Source organism: Pseudopipra pipra, chromosome 8 (assembly GCF_036250125.1).
Source record: "Pseudopipra pipra isolate bDixPip1 chromosome 8, bDixPip1.hap1, whole genome shotgun sequence".
Classification (NCBI taxonomy): domain Eukaryota; kingdom Metazoa; phylum Chordata; class Aves; order Passeriformes; family Pipridae; genus Pseudopipra; species Pseudopipra pipra.
Window position 1 is genome coordinate 30,348,316 of NC_087556.1, and position 22,978 is coordinate 30,371,293.

The 22,978-nt window shown below is 40.9% G+C and overlaps 2 protein-coding genes and 1 long non-coding RNA gene across 15 annotated transcripts in view; 2 read left to right on the forward strand and 1 right to left on the reverse strand.

Moving 5' to 3' along the window:
* Nucleotides 1-1,129: 1,129 nt before the first annotated feature.
* TCTN3 (tectonic family member 3) lies at nt 1,130-12,390 on the reverse strand. Of its 6 annotated transcripts, none has more exons than XM_064663442.1 (13): nt 12,246-12,390; nt 11,460-11,578; nt 9,565-9,695; nt 8,528-8,636; nt 8,339-8,457; nt 7,197-7,232; nt 6,714-6,788; nt 6,501-6,626; nt 5,378-5,473; nt 5,087-5,184; nt 4,360-4,522; nt 3,570-3,707; nt 1,130-1,569 (listed from the first exon to the last, which is right to left on the reverse strand). In XM_064663442.1, exons 1-13 carry the CDS (start codon nt 12,341-12,343, stop codon nt 1,348-1,350), a joined length of 1,530 nt encoding a protein of 509 aa, XP_064519512.1. In that variant the 5' UTR covers nt 12,344-12,390; the 3' UTR covers nt 1,130-1,347. The 6 variants fall into 6 exon arrangements, with proteins under 6 accessions (XP_064519512.1, XP_064519517.1, XP_064519515.1 ...); XM_064663447.1 differs by lacking the exon at nt 12,246-12,390 and adding an exon at nt 12,003-12,239; XM_064663445.1 differs by lacking the exon at nt 12,246-12,390 and adding an exon at nt 11,679-12,197.
* LOC135418273 (uncharacterized) lies at nt 3,101-4,328 on the forward strand. The gene is made up of 2 exons (XR_010432378.1): nt 3,101-3,178; nt 4,233-4,328. It is a non-coding gene; the product is annotated as an uncharacterized LOC135418273 (long non-coding RNA).
* An 84-nt stretch (nt 12,391-12,474) lies between the features above and the next one.
* Nucleotides 12,475-22,978, forward strand: part of CFAP46 (cilia and flagella associated protein 46) — a 64,922-nt gene continuing 54,418 nt past the window's right edge. For 4 of the 8 annotated variants that reach the window (XM_064663431.1, XM_064663434.1, XM_064663432.1 and 1 more), the window contains exons 1-9: nt 13,038-13,477; nt 14,018-14,139; nt 14,982-15,113; nt 17,499-17,563; nt 18,050-18,214; nt 19,525-19,648; nt 19,778-19,872; nt 20,692-20,799; nt 21,686-21,785. In XM_064663431.1, coding sequence (XP_064519501.1) covers nt 13,426-13,477; nt 14,018-14,139; nt 14,982-15,113; nt 17,499-17,563; nt 18,050-18,214; nt 19,525-19,648; nt 19,778-19,872; nt 20,692-20,799; nt 21,686-21,785 — 963 coding nt within the window. In that variant the 5' untranslated portion in view covers nt 13,038-13,425. Of the gene's footprint in view, nt 12,615-13,035; nt 13,478-14,017; nt 14,140-14,981; nt 15,114-17,498; nt 17,564-18,049; nt 18,215-19,524; nt 19,649-19,777; nt 19,873-20,691; nt 20,800-21,685; nt 21,786-22,978 lie in introns of those variants that run through there. The other 4 variants (XR_010432376.1, XR_010432377.1, XM_064663433.1 and 1 more) reach the window with 3 other exon arrangements.

Here is a 22,978-nt window from a genome sequence, read left to right on the forward strand (position 1 = left end):
CAGGCTTGGAAAGGGGCCTTAAAGATCATCTAGTAAAGATCGTCTTCACTCGGACAGAGTAAAACCAGACCTACTGCCCCAAAAATGACACGCTGGACAGGTGGCTCCAGATACAGCGCTGGCAGCAGGGACATCCCACAGCGCTGTCCCAGCCCTTCCCACGGAGTACAAACTCTCCATCCTGTGCACCTGACACACGAGCCTGCCTGGTGTGTGCCACTGACATACCGTGCCTGATACTGGATTGCAAAGGAGGCTACTTAAGATCAGGCAGTGGGGAAAAAAACATGACAAACACTAAAATACACTGTCATAGGAAACTGCAGATTCTAAATGCACATCCATTGCTATGGCATGGCTAGAATTTGTACAGGCCTTAATTCAGGCTAGAACAGGTTATGGGCAAGGCTCCTTCCAGCTCCATTTCTTGCAAAGACAAAATGTCAGAGGAGCCAAACATGAGCTAGAAATTATGACATGTTGGAGGTTGAGGTATGGCAGAGAATTACAGTATAAGGTGATGCATTCTTACTTCATGTATTTGCAGTTCATAGATAAACAGTATCTCTGTAGTGACACTTAACTGATTTATCTCAATAATGCAGAAAATAGGGATGCCAGATCCTTTTCATTCAAGCTATATCCTGACACACTTGGCAATTTGACTTTTGGGAAGTTTCAGTTACTGTCACCTGTAAATTTTCTGGATTCCACAGATCAGAGGCATCAGAGGACACACTACAGATGTGTTCCACTAAAAGCTTTGCAAAGGCACAGCTGAGAAGCCACGCCTACCTAAAAATCCAAGCTTGTTGCTGTACTGGTACCAGCAGCCCTGTGTAACACTGGAACACAAAGTGTTCAGCGCAGCCTGCATGGGCTGCCCCAGAATCAGAATCCTTGGAAGCAGCAGACACTTGCACGGAATTCTTTCCCAGCTAATAAACCATGCAAACACTCACAAAGGTCAATACATGAAGTTACTCCAAAATCTGCATGTTTGGTTTTGTTTAATTTGTGTTATGTCCCTTGATACCCTGACTAATTACAAGTTTTTCAGTTTATTTTTGCACCCTTTTTTAAAGTTTGTAATGAGGGAGACCAACAAAGTTGCTACACGCAGTATATGTACAAAAGCAACAAATACATTTTATTAACAGTAGGCTCTGATCTTCTTGCCCCCTATTGATTCCACTGGAGTACTTCACATTTTTCCATCATCTGAAGAATTTAAGATAAAAAATAAATCCTTTGTTAAAAAATATACTTTCATCCAACAACTTCCTGGAACATATTCTGAATGTACCAATTCACTTACTGAACTTTAAGTACAGGCCTTATCTATTTTTAAAAGCAGAGAATACTAGACATTATTAGAATAAACAAAAAATAGCCAGCCAGATCAACTCTGTAACTGCTTTCTAAATTCAGTGCCACCTTGAATGGGAAAAAGATGTCAAATGGGAGTTTCCAGTGCCTTTGGGGCTGGCCCCGGGGTGGTTCTGGCCAGTCTGTCATGTCAGTGAAGGTAACGACAGTTGTCACAGGTACCGTGTGCGCGCTCAGGAACTGCAACGAGAGGGAAAGCACAGTTTAGCAGACAATGCAAAATATATATGCCCCCTCAATTTTCTAATGGACACCCACCACAGATGACTGGCAAGCAAGATGTCTTTATAATGGTAGGAGTTAAGTGTCCTAAGTTTTCAGTGGAGTAAACCCTCCTTCCCCAAATTGATACTTCGCAGGTAAACTGAGGGCACGGGAAAGACCAGTAGCTACTGTGCATCATATGCTACAGATCTCCAAAGTGGCAGCAGTGACTCAAGCTTTGCTAGAGTAAGCCTTCTATTCAGAGGACAGACATATCAGCTAGCTAGTAATAAGAAGAGAAGCAAAGCCTAGCTTTATTTTTTATAAAATTATAAACTTTATGTAAGATAAGATCACCTGTCCCTTTGGACAAGTGTTTGCTGCCAGAAACAGACAGAACCACAAGATGAAATCCTTTCAATAAAATGTCAATGAAGCAGGGACCCAATAAAACAATAAATTTATTTCAATACATTTATTTCTCACTTTTTTTTCCTTCTTTTTTTCTCTTTTTTTCTTTTTTTTTTTTTCAGCCATGTTGGAAGGGACCTCTGAGATCATCAAGTCCAACCCTTGATCCACTACCACTGTGGTTACTAGACCATGGCACTAAGTGTCACATCCAGTCACATCTTAAAAACCTTCAGGGATGGAGGATCCACCACTTCCCTGGGCAGCCCATTCCAATGTCTGATTACCCTCTCTGGAAAGAATTTCTTCCTAATATCTAACCTAAACCTCCCCTGGCAGAGCTTAAAACCATGCCCTCTTGTCTTGCTGATAACTGCCTGGGAGAAGAGACCAACCCCCACGTGGCTACACCCTCCTGTCAGGGAGTTGTAGAGAGTGAGGAGGTCTCCCCTGAGCCTCCTCCAGGCTGAACGACCCCAGCTCCCTCAGCCCCTCCTCACAGGACTTGTGCTCCAGTCCCTTCACCAACCTTGTTGCTCTTCTCTGGACCTGCTCTACCACCTCAATATCCTTCCTGAACTGAGGGGCCCAGAACTGGACACAGCACTCAAGGTGTGGCCTCACCAGCGCTGAGTCCAGGGGCAGAATCACTTCCCTGGTCCTGTTGGCCACACTGTTCCTGATCCAGGCCAGGATGCCATTGGCCTTCTTGGCCACCTGGGTACACTGCTGGCTCATGTTCAGCTGCCTTACAGAGAAGTATAAGCCTTGAAATACATGAGCTGCCCAAAAGACTATGTGATGTCAAAAACAAAAAATGCACCAAAATGGGATCCACTGAAACATGCTTAAAAAAGACTATTCATTGTCCTTTATGACCCTGTTAGCTCCTGCTGACATCACAGAACCATAGAATAGTTTGGGTTGGAAGGGACCTGTAAAGGTCACCTCGTCCAAGTCCCCTGCAATGAGAAGGGACCTCTTCAACTAGACCAGGTTGTTCAGAGCTCCATCCAACCTGGCCTTGAGTGCCTCCTTCTGGCTTACAGCCTTCCTCCTTAATTCTTCAAATCTGCTGCCATCAGCATTAGTCTCTTCCTCAGCTACCTGGTGATTTCAGAACCTCTAGAGGAACAGAAATGTCTTCTTACACAGATTATCAGCATGCTGTGGGGTCCGTGAAACAAAAATCAACTCAAATTCCATATCAAGGCTTTAAGAGACAACCAGATAAACACGGAGTAACTGAATCTTTGTAAATACAACTTTATACTGAGCATAAGTTTAAAGTTTGAGTCCTTAAGTGGCAGAAGGTGCTTTGGAGTTGGAAAGAAGGTACCTTTTCCAGTTGTGCAACTGCATGAGGACAGCACTAAACAGATCTCAAAACAATTTTTCATCTATGGAGCTGTTAAATAACAACTCTTGCCATTGCAGCCAGACCACTGCTAAAGTTCAATGAATCTCAACTTAGTTTCAAGACCATTTGACTCCTTGGTTCTTAAGCAACCTGTAAATCCCATTTAATTACCTCTGTGTGTGAGGGAGGGGTTTTAATTACATACCTTCAGGGGTTGACACTGGTAAAAGTACCGTGCACCCAGTATTTGAGCTTGTGGGTTGGACAGAAGGCCCACTTTAGCCCACAATATCTGTATCTCCAGGATCACAGGAACCAAGCAACAGGAAGTGCAATTCGCAGCCTGAAAATAAAATATACTCCTATCAACTTAATATAGTATTTTAAAAGTGAAAAAGGTCCATTATGGTCCAAGTCTAATATTTTGGACAGCATAGGTCACTTCAGCACTAACTCTCTAACTTCTAGTCAGGTCAACCACCCCTTTTGGAGCCATATCCATCTCACTTTCAAACAGAATTTGTCTCAGCTGTACCATTTGGATTTTGCATTCCATTAGGCCACCTGACAGATTAATAATTATTAATATACAAGCACTTTGGTTGCAAACTTTTAACCTTATTAGGTGATACATAAATATCCCTAGAAAATGGAAAATCAGAAATATCAAATTAATAGCAAGTAACCAGGTGCTATTAGTTCTAGAAGGCTGTCAGAAAACTATGTAATACAACACTGGATTCAGTATTAAACCCTTTTGGCTCACTTAGATAGCAGGAACAGGATTCGGGAAATATGAAATCTGTCAGGGTTTGTTGGGGTTTCTTTTGCTAAGTACTCCAACAGTATGAACCACAACTGCTTACAGGTATTAAGACTCCTAAGAGTCAGAGGATCATCACACAAAGAAAGTCCAGATGCCCACGCTTCCCTGAGGCAATACAAAGATATGAAAGGAAAAATATTCACAGCTGGTCTTCTTGCATTCATATTACCTGCACACTGCAGTTCTGAACCAGAATGGTCGTCCATTCTTCTGTCTGGGTTGAATGAGCACTGCCAGTTATAGCAAGGTCCTCTGCTCTGTTCCCCTGAAAAGCCTTGTATAACTTCTGCTGGATGTAACTACAGTTACTCTCTTCCAGTAATGGGGATAGGCTGGAAATGAGAAAATAACACCTTTGACAAAGTGATTTCCAGGACAAAAATCCCACTATCAACATCCTGCCTTTGTAATGAGTATTTCTTCTGCTCCTGTAATGAGTCAAGAAGTATTGGTATTAAACAGATGCAATCGTCTCTGCAATGAGAAGGGAGAAAAATATGGCAGGGTAATGCATGATAAGGAAAACTGACAGCTCTTTAGCCATCTTATCACACCAGGGGTTCTACACCCGCCCTGTCAAAAGAACAATCCAAATCATCAAAACAATCACTTTTAAAGATTCCTTTGTAATTCACTCCTCAAATATAAATTCTAGTCTTGTCCAAGACGTATTGTCACACTACAGCCTCATGATGTCCCAGAAGGCCTTCACAATGTTCAGGTTATTCTAGTGGTCCCCCACCTCTCTGATATCCAGTTCTCTTAGGAGGATATGAAAGATCTGTAGAGACCCATTGGTGACCTCAGGGAAGGACCCTGGCTCCACAGCACTGCAGAGTGCTGAGTCCACACCTTCCAGCTGTGTCAGGAAGGACAACTGCAGAGTGTGTTGTTACCTGAGGTTGCAGCCTGTTCTCATGTTCCTTCCAAACTGTACCGTGTGTCTGAGGAACTGTGAGCAACCTCCATCACTTTCACTCCGTAAAATACTCATCTGACAGACTGCACGTCAAGAAGCCAAATAAAAGCATAAACAGACAGTATTGAACACTCATCTTGTATTTAACAATCCACTCACCCCACACTCCTCCTTTTCCCTATCAGAGGACTACAAAAGTCCAGATAAGGGAGTACCAGAAGTCAAGAAACCCAGTGATAAATAAAAACTGGTAGCAGAAAAAGGATACATGCTGCATGGCACCACTGTTTGCAATCAGCAATGGTGCTCCAGTGATATAGCCAGGGTTTCCACTTCTGGGCAACATATGAGAGAGGGTCTTGGTCTACAAAGATGCAAAGGGAAGAAATAGAAGAAGGGGAAAATATTGGCATCAATGAGATCCATTAATCTCTGAAGATCAAATTCATATTCTCAAAAATGTAAATGTAAGCCATTTTTTGAGTGACTGAATATTATGCACTACTAAAACTCCCATTATTTGTTTCCAAAGTCTCTTTCTTACCTGGAAAGTTCACTTGCAGTCCAGGAGGTAAAAAACTAAGTGTCAGTACCTGAAATGTGGATACTACCAGGAAAGCTCTCAGGACAATGAATTCCTATTGCTCAGCATTTGTGTCTGAGGAAGTGAACAAATCAGTCTGGGCAATTCTACAGATGAACTGCAGAACAAACCCTGCCTTGACCCTGATTCTTAGTGGCACATTCCACTTCTAAATTGTTTTATGGTGAGAGCCTCTGGGGCTAACTTCAACAAGGTTGCACTGCACACTTATCAACCCCTGAGGTCATCACTTACCCAACTTTACATTGCCTCTGTGGGACAAGATTTATGTGAACTTAACACACATTAGTATTTCTGAGATTTCCACCCCCTCCAAAGTAACTCTTTTTCCTGCTGCACAGGCAAAGTTAAATGAGTACCTGGAATAAATTTAGCAACTTTGCTCACAAACACTGAACACCTCAGATAAAGCAATAGCTTCAACCCTTTCCTTCAAAAGACCATGCTGGTGACTCCTCTTCCCTTCCACCCCAACAAAAAAACCCCCAAAACACCCAAACCAAAGCAATAGCAAAAATAATCAGATAAAAACAATCAGCCCCTTGAAATTTGTGCAATGCAGGACTGCATGCTTGCACTGAGCCTGAATTTCTCTACTAGCATGGTTTACTTGAGACCAGAAATGCATCCCCTCCTGCCTTCAACTACCATCTGCATCCCAGGGTTCTGTTACTACTCTGCCACAGTGACACTGCTCAAATCTTTTCAGATCTCATCTGTATCAAAATCGGTCCCAAACGACAGACTACAAGCTTGGTAAAAGCCCAGGGAGGATGGGGGCACTGACCCAGAAGTGCAAAGTGAAGTGCTGCTGCAGAGAGGATCCGAGGTTCCCAGAGATGTTGCTCACTTTGAACCGGACAGAAACACTCTGAATCCCACTCGTGCCACTGTATTCTATCTCATAGATCACCTGAAAGTCCAATTCAGAGGAAAATCAGAGACAGAGAAAGGCAATAACTTTGTGTTAAGCTGCGCAAAGGAAAGGAGATCCACGTACCTCAGAAACCACATTGGTACACGTGTTGTCTCTCATGTGGGGAGCTCCAGGTGGTGCAACTGCAGTGACATTTACCTGGAGACACGAAGCACATGAACAATTATTAATTGTTTAAAAGGAGTGTGCATTCTTTACTCTTTTCCACTACTTTTCCATCCAAGCCAGATTTACCTTCTTGCTGTAGCTGTGATCTGTGCGCACACTACCCTGCTCCAGATGCCCAATTTTTTTCCAAGAAAATAAGCTCCTTCCCTGACTTTAGCCCTATCTCTGCCCATTCATTTAAAAGTACATCCTTCCTTATATCCCTGTTTTTTTCTATAATGTCACACTTTTGTCAAAAAAAAAAACAACTTGTCTCAGGCACAGCACATTCCCATTCTCCCAAGTTCCCAACCTATGGACTTTACTATGAATGCTTAAGATTTCAAGTATGTTTTATTTCAGAAGTAGAAATTATTTTCATTGGAGACAGAGACTGACCTTCATGGACTGCACAATGGTGCCACTAACTGGGACCTGGGAAAAATAAACAAACCATTATATAACACCAAAAAACCCCAAGTAAATTTCTGTGTTTGCAAGTGCCTAAAGCCATGAAATCATCACTAAACAGAACCTACATATTATACTGACAAAATTACTTGGTTTATTCCAGATGTGTAAAACTTGTCATCATTTTGTGATCTATAAATCACAGACTTAATCCACAAAATGCATTTTAGAACATCAGAAGACAAATTTAATCTTGGCCTTGCTAATGTCCTGCAAAATGCAGATACTTGGAAGTATCATATCTCTGATCCATTCCTGGAACTCCTTTTTCTGCCATCAAGTAATTACTTTAGCTTCCAGTTAAGGAAAAACTGAATTTTGGCCACAATGACAAAGAAAGCCCTGAAAACATGAGTTAAATCTGATCAATAGAATACTCTCTACTACAGTTATGCTGATTTACATTTCCAATATAAGGGGGAACAGCGTCATCAGCCTTAGTAAGGTGTTCATATTTACAATGTTGTTTTCTCATGGAACACCAGAGAAACTCCAGAAGGCAAGAGGAGATATTTTCATATAAACATAAGACCAGCACCATGAATGCAGAATAGTAAATCCATTACTTTGAAATTAAATCAAAATAAATAGTGGAGAAACTGATATGGAATTCAATCTATGACTGTAAACAGAGCTAATATTGATAAGTGGCCTTCCATATGATTTTAGAGGTAACATATTGTGTAAAACAAATCCTCATTCTTTACTGAGTACATGCACTACTTGGTTGATCAACCTGATGGAATAGAAAGGAATACTTTGAAAAACAGTCTGTTTAAAATGCAAGAGAGTCTATATAAACCATTAAAACTATGAGGTATCGGTGAAGCACCTGTTAAACCCATTAATAATTTGCTAATAACTGAAATTTCCTTGAAAGTAGTTTGAAGGATTTTCACCAATCACAATAGTTTTAGCAGGTGTCCCAGCAAGAAGGCCTCAACAGCTGGGAGATCAGGGATGACACACTAGATGACCTTCAGTTTTCCAGTTAGCTGAAGTTGCAGAGGAAAGCAATGCAAAGTCAAGCAACCATGATTTTGCCCAAAAGTAAGAAATCTGACATGCACCTTGAGCACAGTGAAATCCCGGTAGTAAGAGGCAGCGTCGAGGGCAGGGTCAGTCATGCAGCTCTTGCTCAAATTGGCAAAAATCCGAGTACAGCTTGTACTTTTACTGTCCAGGAAGCCTGAGTTAAGACATGACAACAGATCAAACAGAACCAAATCACCCTAAGATATTCCTCCCCCTTTACTAACCAGCAGGATTTCCATCAACACAAAGTCCACTGGCTCCCATTTTTACTGGCTGTCTAAGAGTGCTCAGTACAGATGATGAATCAAAGTAGATTAGGATTGGATCACCAGCCTGAAAAGACAGTTTGGAGAAATCACAATTACTGTGGAACACAAGGTGATGTCATCATCAGGGCAGAGAGACAAATCTATACCTCTTCTTTGTGTACACTCAGCTTTGTCTAAAAGGTTGTCCAACCTTTTAAATACAAAAAAACTCATCAGGAACTTTCTATACACTAATAAATGAAAAGAACTGAGAAACAAACACTTTAACAGTGTGCTCTGGTAGCCAGAGCACCTCTATCTTGGGGTGCATCAGGCTCAGCATCATCAGCCGGTTGAGGGAGGGGATTGTCCTGCTCTGCTCTGGGGTGGCCTCACCTGGAGCCCTGAGGGCAGTTTTGGGGACCACATCATAAGATCTAAAGCTACTGGAGAGCATCCAAAGGAGGGCAATGAAGATGGTGAAGGGCCTGGAAGGGAAACCATATAAGGAGCAGCTGAGGGCACTTGGTCTGCTCAGCCTGGAGGAGACTGAGGTCAGACCTCATCGGGGTCTCCAGCTTCCTCACAAAGAGCAGCAGAAGGGCAGCACCAATCTCTGCTCCCTGTGAGCAGTGACAAGACCCAGGGAACTGCTGGAGCTGTGCCAGGGGAGGGTTAGGGTGGATCTCAAGAAAAGGTTCTTCCCCCAGAGGGTGGTCAGGCACTGAAGAGGCTCCCCAGGGCAGTGGTCACGGCCCCAAGGCTCCCAGAGCTCAAGGAGCGTTTGGACAACGCTCTCAGGGACAGGGTGGGATTGTTCAGGTGCACTGGGCGGGACCAGCAGTTGGACTGGATGATCCTTGTGGGTCCCTTCCAACTCAGAATACGCTACAATTCTGTGATAATATGGATTACAGGTACAAAAGTAAGACTCTTTCAATCTCTTGTCATTAGATCTCATCAGACAGCTTTAGTAGAAGTGTATGTACAAAGTGATTATGATTTCAACTCACGCGGTAAAAAGCAGAGAATGATGGCTGGACTTGTGATGGTGCTATGAAAGAGTGTCTGCCATACTTCTCTAAGAACTTCATAAAATCAGATTCTTTGATATCCTGGGGCTGTTGGAAATAGTTCAGCTTTGCTAGAGTTTGAAAGGAGAAAAAAAAAGAAATCTGCCAATATCAAATTACTAGAAAAGATAAAAGTTAATATTGTGCCAGCATTTTTAAAAGGAACAGCTTCAGTAATTATAAGCTAGATGGTGCCTTATATTAATTAACCCAACTTAACACTTCTAACAGGCTAATATGGTCTAGGAATAGGATGACATCCTGAGTAGTTTGTACTGTTCACGATTAACAGATGTTAATACACGAAGTGACTTTCCAGAAAGCATGAAAACTGCTTTACAACTATTCTAACATGTGCTGTCATTTCTGTGAGATACCCAAATTAGACACACATGACATTTTAATTACAAAGCACTACCAATTTATGAGATCATTAAAAGCGACATTAAATGGATTCAAAATAATTAAGGTTGGTAAAACTCAAAAGTAAGTATAAATAGACAATAGGCATCCTAAAAACCAGACTTTTGAATGGTCTTCCACAGTGATTCCCTCTTGACCCAGTGGTATTCAATAGTATGGTTACGATGCTGTAATGTATTAAATTATTGTTGCTAAAACACTGTTATAAAGTGGCAAATTATTAAAGATGTGCTATGCAGACTCATCCATGTGTTTGTTCGAACAATAAACTTTTCAATACATCCAAATAAAACATCTTACAAGGTTCAAGGACCACAGATCCTACCGACAACAGGACAAGTGTCAGTATTCTCAATTACAGTAGTACCAAAAAGAATTTAAGTAATCTAGTAGGTTTGGAGAAAAAAAACATACATTAAAAAAACCACCAAACAAGCTTTCAGTGTAATTCTGCTGTTTAAGGGCAGAGCAGATACTCAGAGGAACAGTGGAGCAAGCAGAAACAAAAGCTTTTGAATACAGCATTAATCAAGCAGTCAAGTAAACCTTTGAAGGAGATAAAAGTCAAAGCAATATTAAGCTCCTCCAAGGTTCACAAAAGTAGGTGCACAGAGTACCTTGCTTAATAATCACTTGAGGGTATAATCATTAAACTGAAAAAGAAAACACTTGTAGTTGTGCTCTGAATGTACACAAAACATTCAGGCAGCATCTGTAACGAGCTGAGAAGCAGGACTAGATAGTATGGAACTAACCCTGTTCTGACTAGTTGTTGTACCTGTTAACCTCCTGAGCCCCACCCAACCTAAAATGCTCATGGATTTAGGTCAGAAGTAGCTGGGACTGTGGGTCAAAACTCCCAGAAAATGACTCAAAAGAGAAAATGGTGTGTTCAAATGTGAGACCCTACTGAACAGCAATAGATGCCAGAGAGTTGGACATCAAATCAGTCAAATGAAATACAATGTGGAAAAGAGGAAAAGAGTGTTAATGGCATATCCTAAAAGAGTATATGATTACCAGTAAAAAAATCATTGCCAGATGAGAAGATGAAAATAAGCACGTATAATAAAGAATACAAAATACAGAAAGAAATCACTTTCTGAAAAGGATAACAGTGGGATATTTCAAACATCCTTACTTGCTGCTCTAAGTGTAGCAAACTGAGTAAAGTATCTCAGATACACAAGCAATTGATAAAGGCTGATTTGTGCTTAGCCAGAAACCCTGCCCTTACACGGAGTGCAATCATCTTTGTGCTTGTCTTTGGTGATCAGACCCCGATTCATTATGCTCCCTCTGGAACAGCCAAAATAATCAGTAACAATTATAACGTATCAGTTTTTAAAAAAAAAGATTCCCTAAGCAGAGGCAAGCTGTGAACGAATGATGTATGAAGAAAGGTTACTTACAGTCATTCAGCTGCACACAGAACAGATCGTGTCCACCAGGGACAGCAATGATGTCTGTAGGATAGGGGGTGTTACTTCTGAAAATGAGTGACTTTTCCACACACACTTGACTCACAGACCTGCAAAGACAAGCCCCCCACACTCAGTAAACTGTTAAATAGGCTATTCTTGCAAAATTTCCTATTTTATATTAATGCCAGCAACAGAACACAGTATTACTTTTCATCAGTTTAGATGTGCTGTTGTACAATCTGCACTGATAATCAGTTACAGAAAGCCTCTCTTGTCATTGCAGCAACTTTGTGGAGCCTCTCTATTACTACATTCAAAAATCACTCTGAAAGTCCCTGGACGAAAAAGTGGTAAAAAAATGTCAGTGTCCATGTATGACAGCTGCTCCCTGTTCTCATCCCAAGTGCAATCTGCGAAAACAGATTTTACTCTGCAATAGCCGAAAGCATCCTCCTCACTGACGGAATCTCGCGGTCTGTACTTGCTGGACTGTCTCCCCATCGTACAATGCTCCTTTTACTACGACCGGACCTCCCAGCTCCCACCGCCAGCGGCCTCATCGCGGAGTAACCGAGCCGCGCTCCTCCTGGGCCGTCGCGGTGCCGGCCCCGGGTGTCCTCTCGCAGCCCCCGGCCCAGCGCTGCGCGGTGCCGGTGCCCCGGGGCCGCGGCCTCAGCGCAGCGAAGCCCGGGCAGCTGAGCCGCAGTTCCCGCCGGGGCCCGGGCCCGGTGTCCCGGGAGGCGCCTCAGCGGCGGGTGCCCGTCCCCTGCCCACCTGCTGCGGCCGGAGCGGCGGGCCGTGCCCGCGGGGGCGCGGACGGGCAGCAGGGCCAGCAGGGCCAGCAGGGCCAGCAGCACCCCGGCCCCGCGCATCGCCGCGACACCGCCGCGGTGAGACACCGCGCATGCGCGGCCGGGCCGGGCCGGGCCCCACTGCGGGGGGAGCCCTCGCAGCCACTCGTCTTGTCCCAGACGCGGGGCTTTAGGGGAGTAAAAGTAAAAGACAGGCTGTCACACAGGTCGTTTGAGCGCAACCACGTCCGTCAGCCCACCTTGAAGCATGGATTCGTGGCATTACGTTAGTATGCAGCTTGGGAGTGAAGGGAATGTGTGTCTATCTCCACAGTCATACATAAACTCCGGGGTACACAATGAGATGGGACAGCACCCTCAGTACAGACTGTGAAGTTGGCCCTAAGCTCCCTTACCGTAGAGCCGAAGGAAAGGAGCAACAGACTAGAAAATGCTACGGAAAATCATCTTTGTACTCTCTTACATGTTAAAAAAACACACTACAGAAAAGCCCTCTGGGAAGGACAAATTTGTAACACATGAAATGTTTGAATCTGCAAGCCATGCACGAAAGAATCAGAAAGTAATTATAATAAAAAAAGGACATGGAGCAAACCAATGGTTCCTTTGACACCTGTACTATTCTCGTTACAAAAGTTGCCGATGAGAGCCTTTCTTAGCGCTGCTTCCATCCCCAGGAAGCCACCAGTCGTTACCGGTGTCACCCATGAGCCCGAGCCCGCGCCCTCCGCGGTGGTTCCGCACCGGCACCGGGGCGGGCCCGGCCTCAGCTTCCCCCCTGGGGCCGGAGCCGCGGGGGCTGGCGAGGCCAGAGGGGCGGGAGGTGCGCGCCCCTGCTGTGGGAGCGCTGCCGGGATACTCGTGTGTGTTGTGGGAGCGCTGCCGGGATACTCGTGTGTTGTGGGAGCGCTGCCGGGATACTCGTGTGTGTTCTGTGGGAGCGCTGCCGGGATACTCGTGTGTTGTGGGAGCGCTGCCGGGATACTCGTGTGTTGTGGGAGCCGGGAGCTGGAGCGGCCGGGGGCGGCCCTCCGGCGGGCACAGCTCACAGGCAGTCAGTCCCCTCGGCTGCCCGGGCCAGCGCTCGGAAGGGCTCCTCGGAAAGGCCCCGCTCCCGCGGGGTGAAGCCCCGGGCGGTGGCGATGGCCGAGCCGGCCGTCAGGGAGCGGCTCCGCGCCGCAGAGCGCGGCCCAGGTGAGCGGGCGGCCGGCGGCTGCCACCTTGTGCCCGTCTTTAAATAAACGAAACGTCACGCTTTAAACGCGAAAACGGCTTGGTCCTAATTTGTTTTGTAATTAAACTGTGTATGTGGAGAAAGCGTTCTTTCTCCGAATGCTTTAAGCATGCTGCTTGGCTATGCAAAGAAGTGCGTGCTGTAGTGTTTTTTTCTGGAAGGTCTAGTATTCGTCCAGTCAAGTTCACTCCATAGAACAGCTTTAAGGATTTTTGTGCCAACAGAAATCAAACTGCTGAGTTTATGGAATTGTGAACTAGGGATTCCAAGTAATTCACTTTCTAGTGTGCTAATGTTAGTGATTCTAAATAGCAAAAGATTTATTAGTGCTTCATCTTAGAATCATGTCTAACTTTGAACTTTGTTTGATATTATTTTTCTTAAATATTCTTAATTTATTTCTGTGAAGGAAAGACAGGATATCACATAGCTCATTTGAATGCAATCAAGTCAGTCAATCCACCTTGAAGAATAAATTCTTTATTCCTTACATATTGCAGATGTTCAGGCTTTGAAGGATGCTTATGACTTGATCAAATCAGCCAGTGAAGGAAAATCTGCACTTGACTCAGATAACTTCAGCACCGACTTGTATGTTTTATGTGCTGAACAAGCACTTCAGGTTTGTAATTTAGACAATGTATCTGTATTGAATAAAAATATGTATATGACATACTGTATTTACAGTTGTTAAAGCTACTGCCTCAAAAACAATCCCAGAAATGCCTGGGGGAAGTATTATGCTCTTCTGGTTTTGGAGAGCAATTGTTTAAACATGCATTTTCCCTTAAAACTCAGCCTCTGAATTATCACTTTTTTATAGTCAGTCATCAAACTGTGGTTTGTGAAGTTTTCAATTAGGCCAAAATATGGCAGGTATACCATAGCATATATAAAATAGTTTACCATGCCTGTTTTTTCTTGTTATGGAAAACTTGAAGTTGGCAGTTTGGTTATGACTGAAGGAAATGTGTCTGTGAACAGACCCTACCAGCCGAAAGAAGGAAGATTCTACACCATTCTAATTATGAATCTTTTTTTTTTTCCCCAGGTTGCAATCCAATCAAATTCTGTGGTCTGAAAATTGACATCCATACAAAATCCTGTCAGCTAATATCCATACTTAAAAAAAAATTCTGTTAAGAATTTTGTCTATTAATAATTGTGTTAAAAAAGAGACATTTTTTGAGTACTGTAAGCAGTTATGTGACTGAGTGAGGAGTTTTGTTAAATAAGGAAGCTATCTTTTCATAAAAAATGACAAAAATATGCCTTCAAATTTTAGTAAATTTTAATGGGCTTGTACCACATCCTGTACAAGTCTGCATCTTTGTGTAATATTGCTTGCATACTGATATGCAGCTGGATGTTACCCCTCGATTAGGCATGCATTTTTAAAAGCTAACAGTTCTTAATTGTTTGTTGCATTTTTTAAATATTAAAATACTTTTTTTTGGGTCTTAGATGGGATATCCAGAAATGAGCAGTGACTGTCTACAGATGTATTTTAAAGCAAGATTTCCTGTGAACCAGTTTCTTGGCAGAGCCTATTTGTGCCAAGGCCAGTTGCATGCTCTACACTCTACAGATAATTTGGTGAGAAATTGTAAAGGTCGCTTTATATTGAGCCAGTTTTTAGAAGTATTTATTCCTAGGTTTTAGTGTATTGCTTTCAGCTATTTTAAATACACAAGGATAATCGGAACTGTGGGAAAAACAAAAAGAAAATATATTGAATAATTTGTGAGTAAACAAAACCAGCTGAATTAGACTAATATTTCAAATATTTTGGGGAGAACAATAAAAAGGAATGCTTGCAAAAGTTTTCAAGCAGTTGATTGTTTTGAAGTCAACCTTTTCACTTTTTACTTAAATGTGATACTTTCAGACTGAATTTAGCTGTAACTCTTAAAGTGATTACCAGTTTTATTCAGGAAGCATTTCACAGGCTTGTGGGAACTGGAGGGCTGAAGGAGAGAGGTTGCAGAGTTACTTTCTGTGGCAGTGTGCTTCTTGCACTCATCAGTAGTGTTTCCATGTAGTACTTTGGATGTGGCTTTTTGTAGTAAGAGGTGATAGCAACTCAGCAGGATACTTCTGCGTCTGTGTGTTGCTTTTAGGTGATACCATGTCCATAAGTGTTTACCTCCTGCTTTTACCCATGATTTTAAAATGGAGTGGGATCTCTTTTATGTCTTCAGTATTTCATTTGTCCTTGTACTGTGGTCAGTTAGCTTTGATAATCTGTTAATGGTATCTGACCACTGCAAATGGCCTTAACAGATGTTTAGAATCATGGAATATCTTGAGTGAGAGGGGACCCACAAGGACCATCCAGTCCAACTCCTGAACCTGCACTGGACACCCCAACAATCCCACCCTGTCCCTGAGAGCATTGTCCAAATGCACCTTGAGCTCTGTCAGTCTTAGGGCCATGACCATGGCACTGGGGAACCTGTTCAGTGCCCAACCACCTTCTGGGGGAAGAACCTTTGCCTGAAATCCACCCTAACCCTCCCCTGGCACAGCTCCAGCAGTTCCCTGGGTCCTGTCACTGCTCACAGGGAGCAGAGATTGCTGCTGCTCCTCTGCTGCCCTTTGTGAGGAAGCTGCAGACCCGGATAGGGTCTGACCTCAATCTCCTCTTCTCCAGGCTGAGCAGACCAAGTGTCCTCAGCTGCTCCTCATATGACTTCTACTCCGGGTCCTTCGCCATCTTTGTAGCTCGAAGTTAGTGTTGTATTCACAAGTTTCCCTTACAGATGTTGCAGTAGTTTCTTTGAATAAACTTGAATTAACTTTCGAGCTAGAATCTTTTCCCTGTCATCTATACTGTGTTTCTTCTCAGAGCACATGGGCAGAACAACTGTTCAACCGTCCCTTTGAAACTTCATGCACATTTGAAAAGTGATACACTTCGCATCAGTTGTAAAGTTTTTTCACTGCTGTGTTCTAGATAATTTATGAAAATAGGAGTGGTGCAACATCTCCTACTGTACGACTAGTAATCATGATTCACTTAGTGAAGATAAATTTGTCCTTATTTTGGTTTCCAACCCAAGCAATCCTTCTTAGTTGACTAAGATGCTTATGGTCTTAATTATAAGATGTTCTTAAATTTAAGATGTTTTTGCTCTTAGGGACCAAGTGCAATTTCTCTACTTTGGTATATATTTCATCTCAGGCTCTTTTTTCTGGTTTTCTCTTTATCTGTGTAGTTTCCATTTATTGGTCAGTACCCCTCTTATGCCATCCCAGAGCCCAGAAAGTCAGTTCCAGCTCTCTTTGAGAGTTTAGTTACTCTCAAACTCTCAACTCCTCTGCTGTCATCCCCTTCCTGCTCACCCAGTTCCACCTCCGCTTTGCCATTTCCACTGAATCTTTCTCCTAGACTTTCAAAAATCCCTGTTGACTATCTCATCCATCTTCTTTACACCCTTCCTTCAGAATTTGTACATACTGATAAGATCCCTCCTGAGCTGCCTTCTTCAGGCTCAGCAGTCCCAGCTCTCCTGTCTTTCCCCATAGGAGAGCACCCCGACATAATGTTTCAGGTGTCTGGTTGGAGCTATTTTGAAGAAAATAATACCTCAGGTTTTTTAATGGGACAAACTAATATAACATCCTCCCCCCCCTCCCCGCCCTGGATCTGCTCTTGCATGTCTCTGGGCTTTCTTTGCTGAAAGCTTAAAAAGTATGCAGCTTTGCAGTTCTGGAAAATTTCAGTCCTGATAATTAGTGTTTGGCAGAAATGAAATAAACTGAAAATACAGTTTTAAAATTTGAAATCAGGAAAACATAGTAACAGAAAATGCAACCAGTTTCTAGTTATTCTGTTTCTATGGCAGCAAGCTCCTATGACAGTATGTTTTAGTTGAGATAAAATTTATGAGATGTGAACATATTAAAATAGGAAAATAATGTACTGATTTATAAAAGCCATATTCAAATTACATTAGCTTTCATTTTGTTCTGTTCTAGGAGGAGTTTGAAAAGTTCGTGCTGTTTTTTATGAAGGCAATAGATTTTGCCAGCCACGACAGAAGGTAGGCCCTACTGATGGGTTAACTCTAAATCCCAGGAAACGTTACTGATTTAGGTTTTCAGTTGTTTGTCTCAGGTTTTCAGTAGGTAACCTCGAGTTGTGTTGTTTGGGTTTTTTCTCTAGATTTTTCCTTCCATTTTGTAACTTCTGTAACTGCTGTAACAACACAAGAATACTGAACTCTTAAATGGGCAGGATGAGTAATGCTGTGTAAGGCTGGTAGACATCTCAGCATTTCTTATGCTTTTGTGCTTACGCTCTGTAGAGTGAGAGCACCCTGTTAGCTGATTTTTAAGTAGTATTATTGAGTAGAGAGTAGTTGCAAGAGTTACCATATTCTTGTGCTGTACTTGTCTTCTCAGTTATTGATCAGGGTTGGCTCTAATGAAAAGTTCCGATTTTTACTTCTTAGAAGTGTCTTAAAAAGCTGTAATTTTATGTTTATTCAAGTCCACGAAATACCAAATTTTTGATTCTTATTTTTCAGATATTATTTTTTGATATATAATGCCTCAGTTCTTTATTGGCAACTTGTGAGGCCATTTCTTAAGCCTGGATTCCGCAGTCGCCTTATTCCCAGCCTTTCTCAGATTGTTACAGCATTAAACCAAATTGAAGAGCAAGACAATGAATGGAGAGCAGAACTGATGATGTAAGTTCAATTATATTTTCTCATATGGGCATTCTGTACTTCTCTTAGACATGTGACTGCCACCTGAGGTGGTCTTTACTAAGGTGTATTTTTTTGGTAATGTTGTAGATACATTTATTGTGGAAAGCTTAATTCATAGCTTTTTAAACAAACATGAATGTACTCAACATAAAAAGTGCTTCATTTTAATATTTAATTTGAGGTTAAAATTTTAGTGGCAGAGACAGCTTCGCCCTGGATCTGATTTGAAGTAGCACAGTCATTTTGGATGTAGTATTTGAGTCATTCGTAGTAATTGGAAATAAGTGGTGTATCACTATCAATATATTACCATTCTCACATTTCTTGAGCAAAGCTGGAGCATAAACTTTGAGATAACTCTCCTGAGAGAGAGAGTTTTATGTGCAAAATGAGGAGTGTCCATGTAATTTTTCAAGGTCCCACAAGCTTTTCTCAGAGATGTTTTGGTCTGCTATTCTACAGACCATTTCCAGTTCCTCTTACACTTCTACCATAGTTTTTCCCTGTTCCCTTTCTCTTTCTGATCTTTTCTAGTTTTTTAGTCTGTGACTTATGGTTTATTGCTGTGCAGCATTTTCTTTATAAGCTGAAACTGGAGGGAAATAAAAAATTGAGTAACAAACACATTCCAAGGGGTATGCTAAGGACCATGTAGAATACCATGTATGCAGTTTTTTGATACTAAACATACTCTTGCTGAGGTGTTGATAAGAACAAGCAAGTTCACACAATGTGTTTGTGTTATAAAACTAATAGTTGCATTTATTTTTCTTACATTTGTATTTATTTTTTAAATATTTTTTATTATGATTATCATTTTTGTTGTTAATTTATTTCATGGAATCAAAGGCTCTTTCTCAGTTAAATCAGATAAAGTATTGAAAATCCAGTTCCAGTTTCCAATATGAATAATTTTTTTTGCTAGATGGCTTTGACATACTGGCCTTTCCCATAGTTAAGGGAGAATCTTAGAGAAATTCTCCTACAATTTTAAATAGTTACTCCTTTTAATTTCAGATATCTCGTGGAGAAAAGTTTTCACAAAAAAACCCTTCTTTTCCAAGATTCTTTTTATGATCTGCACTAAATATGTGTTAACAGCTCTATATCTCTGGGAGAAGCAAAAATGTAGAAGTCTGAGAATCTCTTCTATGCTGAGTCAGTGCTAATGGCTTGTACTGCATTTAGGAGTGGTACCTTGAATAGAAAGCATGTTGAAAAAATATAAATAAGAATTATTTCAGAAAATGTTAAAAGATATTTAATACAAGCATTTATTTGATCTACAGAAATTTACTCGAGTGCTTCCTCGATGCTTCAAAACTGGAAGAAGCAAAAGAGTTTTCATCTACTGCAGCAGTCTTTATTAAGGAAAATGTTCCAGAGAAATACTCTCAAATATTTTCTCTAATGGTAATGCTGAAAAATATTTTAAACTCCCAGTAAGCCCCGTCGAGTTGTTTCTCACTTATTAGTCACTTAGTCAATGATTATTCCACTATTGTTGCTTATTTAGTCTATAATTAAATTGTTATTTTATAGGTGTATCACAAACTGATGGATATTTCCGAGGTAGAGAAGGACGTACAAGATTCCACCCATTTTTTAGTTATTTATAAAATGCAGATGTTAAAATTGTAAGTATGAAATTGTATCCTTCCAGTTGTTCTTTGATGCTGCATATTATAGAGGCAGGTTCAGGTTCTGGTATCCCACGTGCCAGTAGAAAAATCTACTGCAAAGATTAGTTTCTTAAAAGGAAAATTACAATGACAGTTTGGGTAGTAACTGTCAGGCCTGTCTGGAGAACAGCCTCAGCTAAAAAATGAACTAGTTCTTTGGGGATGTGTTGAGTAGTGTGTTGGACAGATTATCTCAGGAGAAAGAATTCCATTAATATCCAACAGACTTGTCATTCCATACACAAGTCATGTGCAAGAAAGTAAAGATGAGGTGGAGAAATCACACCTGAAATATAATGCATAAATCACAGGACAGGAAGCATAATGCTTTTTGAAGTCTTTACATTTTAAAGGGATAAAACAATTTTGAAAATTAGACTTCATAACAAAATCTCGTGTAATTTTTTTTCAATGTTTCAACATTTCCCCATTTTAGAAGCATTAATTCTTTTCTAACTAACAGTGCATTAATTTATGCTGACATTATAAGAAAGGAGTTTTGCACACCAGTTTTTTTTGTTCTGGAATAAAATTTACAATCTGAAGGATTAATCTTATGGTTGAATGTTCTTAGTGCTTTGTATCTGGCTGTCTCTGAGTTACTTGCCATACTGAAGTAGGTTTTGCTAACTTTTTTTTTTAATATTTCAAAACCCAAATATCCTACTGATCCCTTGGACTAAGCTATCCATTCTGAAGTTAGAGTTACTTCAAAATTTCAATGCAATAATATTTCTCATGAAAAATTTTGACCCAATTCCTAATATGTTGCAGGCAGTGGGACACAAATAAATTTCCAAGTGATGCCATCGCAGAGCTGAATTCTTTATATGCACTTTTGAAACAATATGATGTACCTCCAGCATCTGTTCTCAGTGTGAAGTGAGTTTTACTTGTCATAGTCCCATGGAAGTTGGTTACAACAGTTTGTGTTGCTTTAACATGTAGGTCATCTTAAAAATAGACAAAACCCTGTTAGACTTTACTAAAGAACCCAGGATTAAATATCTTCTTCCATACAGCTTTGTGTAATATGATTAAATCTTTCCGTAACCATTTCGTGTTAATAAAATGAGATTTTTCAAAGGTCTTAAAATTGACCTTAAAATTGACAAGTGCTTTTCAGACTGTAGTTAATTTTTAGCTTTTCTTGAGGCCCTTCCCAGTTCTTCAGCATGTTTGACATAGAGACCTCTATTCTAGTAGTTATATCACAGATGTTGCATATGGAAGTAATACTGTATTTTTACTTGTAATGGTAAATCATCTTTGACAAACATTCAGGTATCTTATTACTTCTCCTATCCCAGACAGTTAGAACACAGTCTCTGTCTGTGTGTCTGTGTTCTTAGTTCCTAGATAGCAGACTGATGGATTTTACTGCTTTGTGTGCCAGTTCACTGCATTGTGTTTCCAAAATTACTTGCAATCTTAGTTTGTTCTTTCACCATCTTTGTCGTGCATGCATTTAATTCTATATTTTTTGTCTTCTTCAGGAACTGTTTGTACAAGACTACATAGGAATATGCTTATTAAAAATGTTCATCATAAACAGATGAACTTTTGTGTTTTTCATGTAGCCAACTTTAAACGTTTTCCTTTTTCCTTGTTAACTGTGAGCATTACTAGCATAGTCACATGTTCTGTAATATTCAGATGACTTCATGGTTTTCAGATATATTTCACAGTTACTTTTAAGTAGTGTTTTTATAATTCCATGGAGGAGCAATATCAAATTCTCTGAAGTGATGTTTTTTTATTGTTGAAGGGTTCCTTTGATTCTGGAATTAGCTCATTTTTCTTTGAAAGTAAACTGCACTGAGTTGGCATCTCAATGTATCCTCGATTTAAAAAGTGCTGGGATTACTGTAAGTATTAATTACACTGGTTTGGGGATTTTTGATTACATACACACACCCCTTTGATATTTATATTTAGTAAATAGTGCTGATGGTTCTGGGATCTTCTGTCCATCTGTGTATTTTTTGTATATTCATTAATATAAATAATTATTTGGCTAAGTGATCTATTCCTAAGCTAGAGAGAAGATGCCAGGTCAGAAGGTAGGATGTAGGTAGACCAGGATGATATGCAGTGCAGTTCATTTTGGCAAATAAATACTAACTGTAGATTTTTGCTTACATTTTTTAAATGTTACCTGCACAAGAGTTTGATTGGAAATTAAATTCAAATTTCTGTTATAATGATCCTACTTTGAGCTACTGGTAAGTTTATCCTCACTGAATTTTTTTTATTCCAGGTATCTGATTCAGGCGTGTTATTCTGAACATTTCCTACATGTCTAAAATCACACGCAAATCCATAGCATTCCACTGGAAGATGTGTTTAAATCCTCTAGATGAAAGATTGACAAGGATTTGAGTATTTGTGTAGACAGTAGTAGCAATTATCTGTTGTGAGGCAGCAGTAGAGAAACCTTGCTTCTATTTTAGCCTTCTCCCTTGGAGTTGGTGTGCTTTTAAGTGACCACCTTCAGATTGCCCAGCATGGTTTGACAGCAACCCTTTCATAGCAGAGTGAGAGAAATCTGGATCTAAGTTCCAGTTCCTTGGCTTTTGCCAAGCACTGACAAATTTCTCAGCCACGATATGAATTCCACCTCTGTGTATTTGTCACACCATTACTGGGACAGTTCTGGGTTCATCTCAGTTTTCCACAATCCTGTCTGTTTTGCAGTCACAGGGATGTTAAATTAACACAGGTCATGCTGAGTGATTTGATAACATTGTAATGATTGAGGAATGGAGATGCTGTCTGAATTTCCCTACTGCACCCATTTAAACCAAATGAAACTTATCTTAAATGTTTCTATGATCCATACATATAAATTATATGATTTAAGAGTCAGATCTCTCCTGAGGAGTTGAAAGTCTACCCTCTTTTTTTGCTTGTGTGTTTCACTCCCCATCAAGCTGAATCCTTTCTGTCTTGACTAGTGCTTGTTTATTCCAAGCATGTACCTTTTTAATAACATTATTAAGCAAATGGCGGAGGGTGGATTTAAATCAGATATTGGGAAGCAATTCTTTCCTGTGAGGGT

Excerpts from the sequence above, each read along its gene's own strand:
- TCTN3 (XM_064663442.1), bottom strand. The coding sequence starts at position 12,343 with ATGCGCGGGGCCGGGGTGCTGCTGGCCCTGCTGGCCCTGCTGGCCCTG. Across the intron at positions 11,579-12,245 it reads CGCCGCTCCGGCCGCAGCAG|GTCTGTGAGTCAAGTGTGTG; the intron begins GTGGGCAGGGGA and ends TTGTCTTTGCAG. Across the intron at positions 6,627-6,713 it reads GTACCAATGTGGTTTCTGAG|GTGATCTATGAGATAGAATA; the intron begins GTACGTGGATCT and ends TTGGACTTTCAG.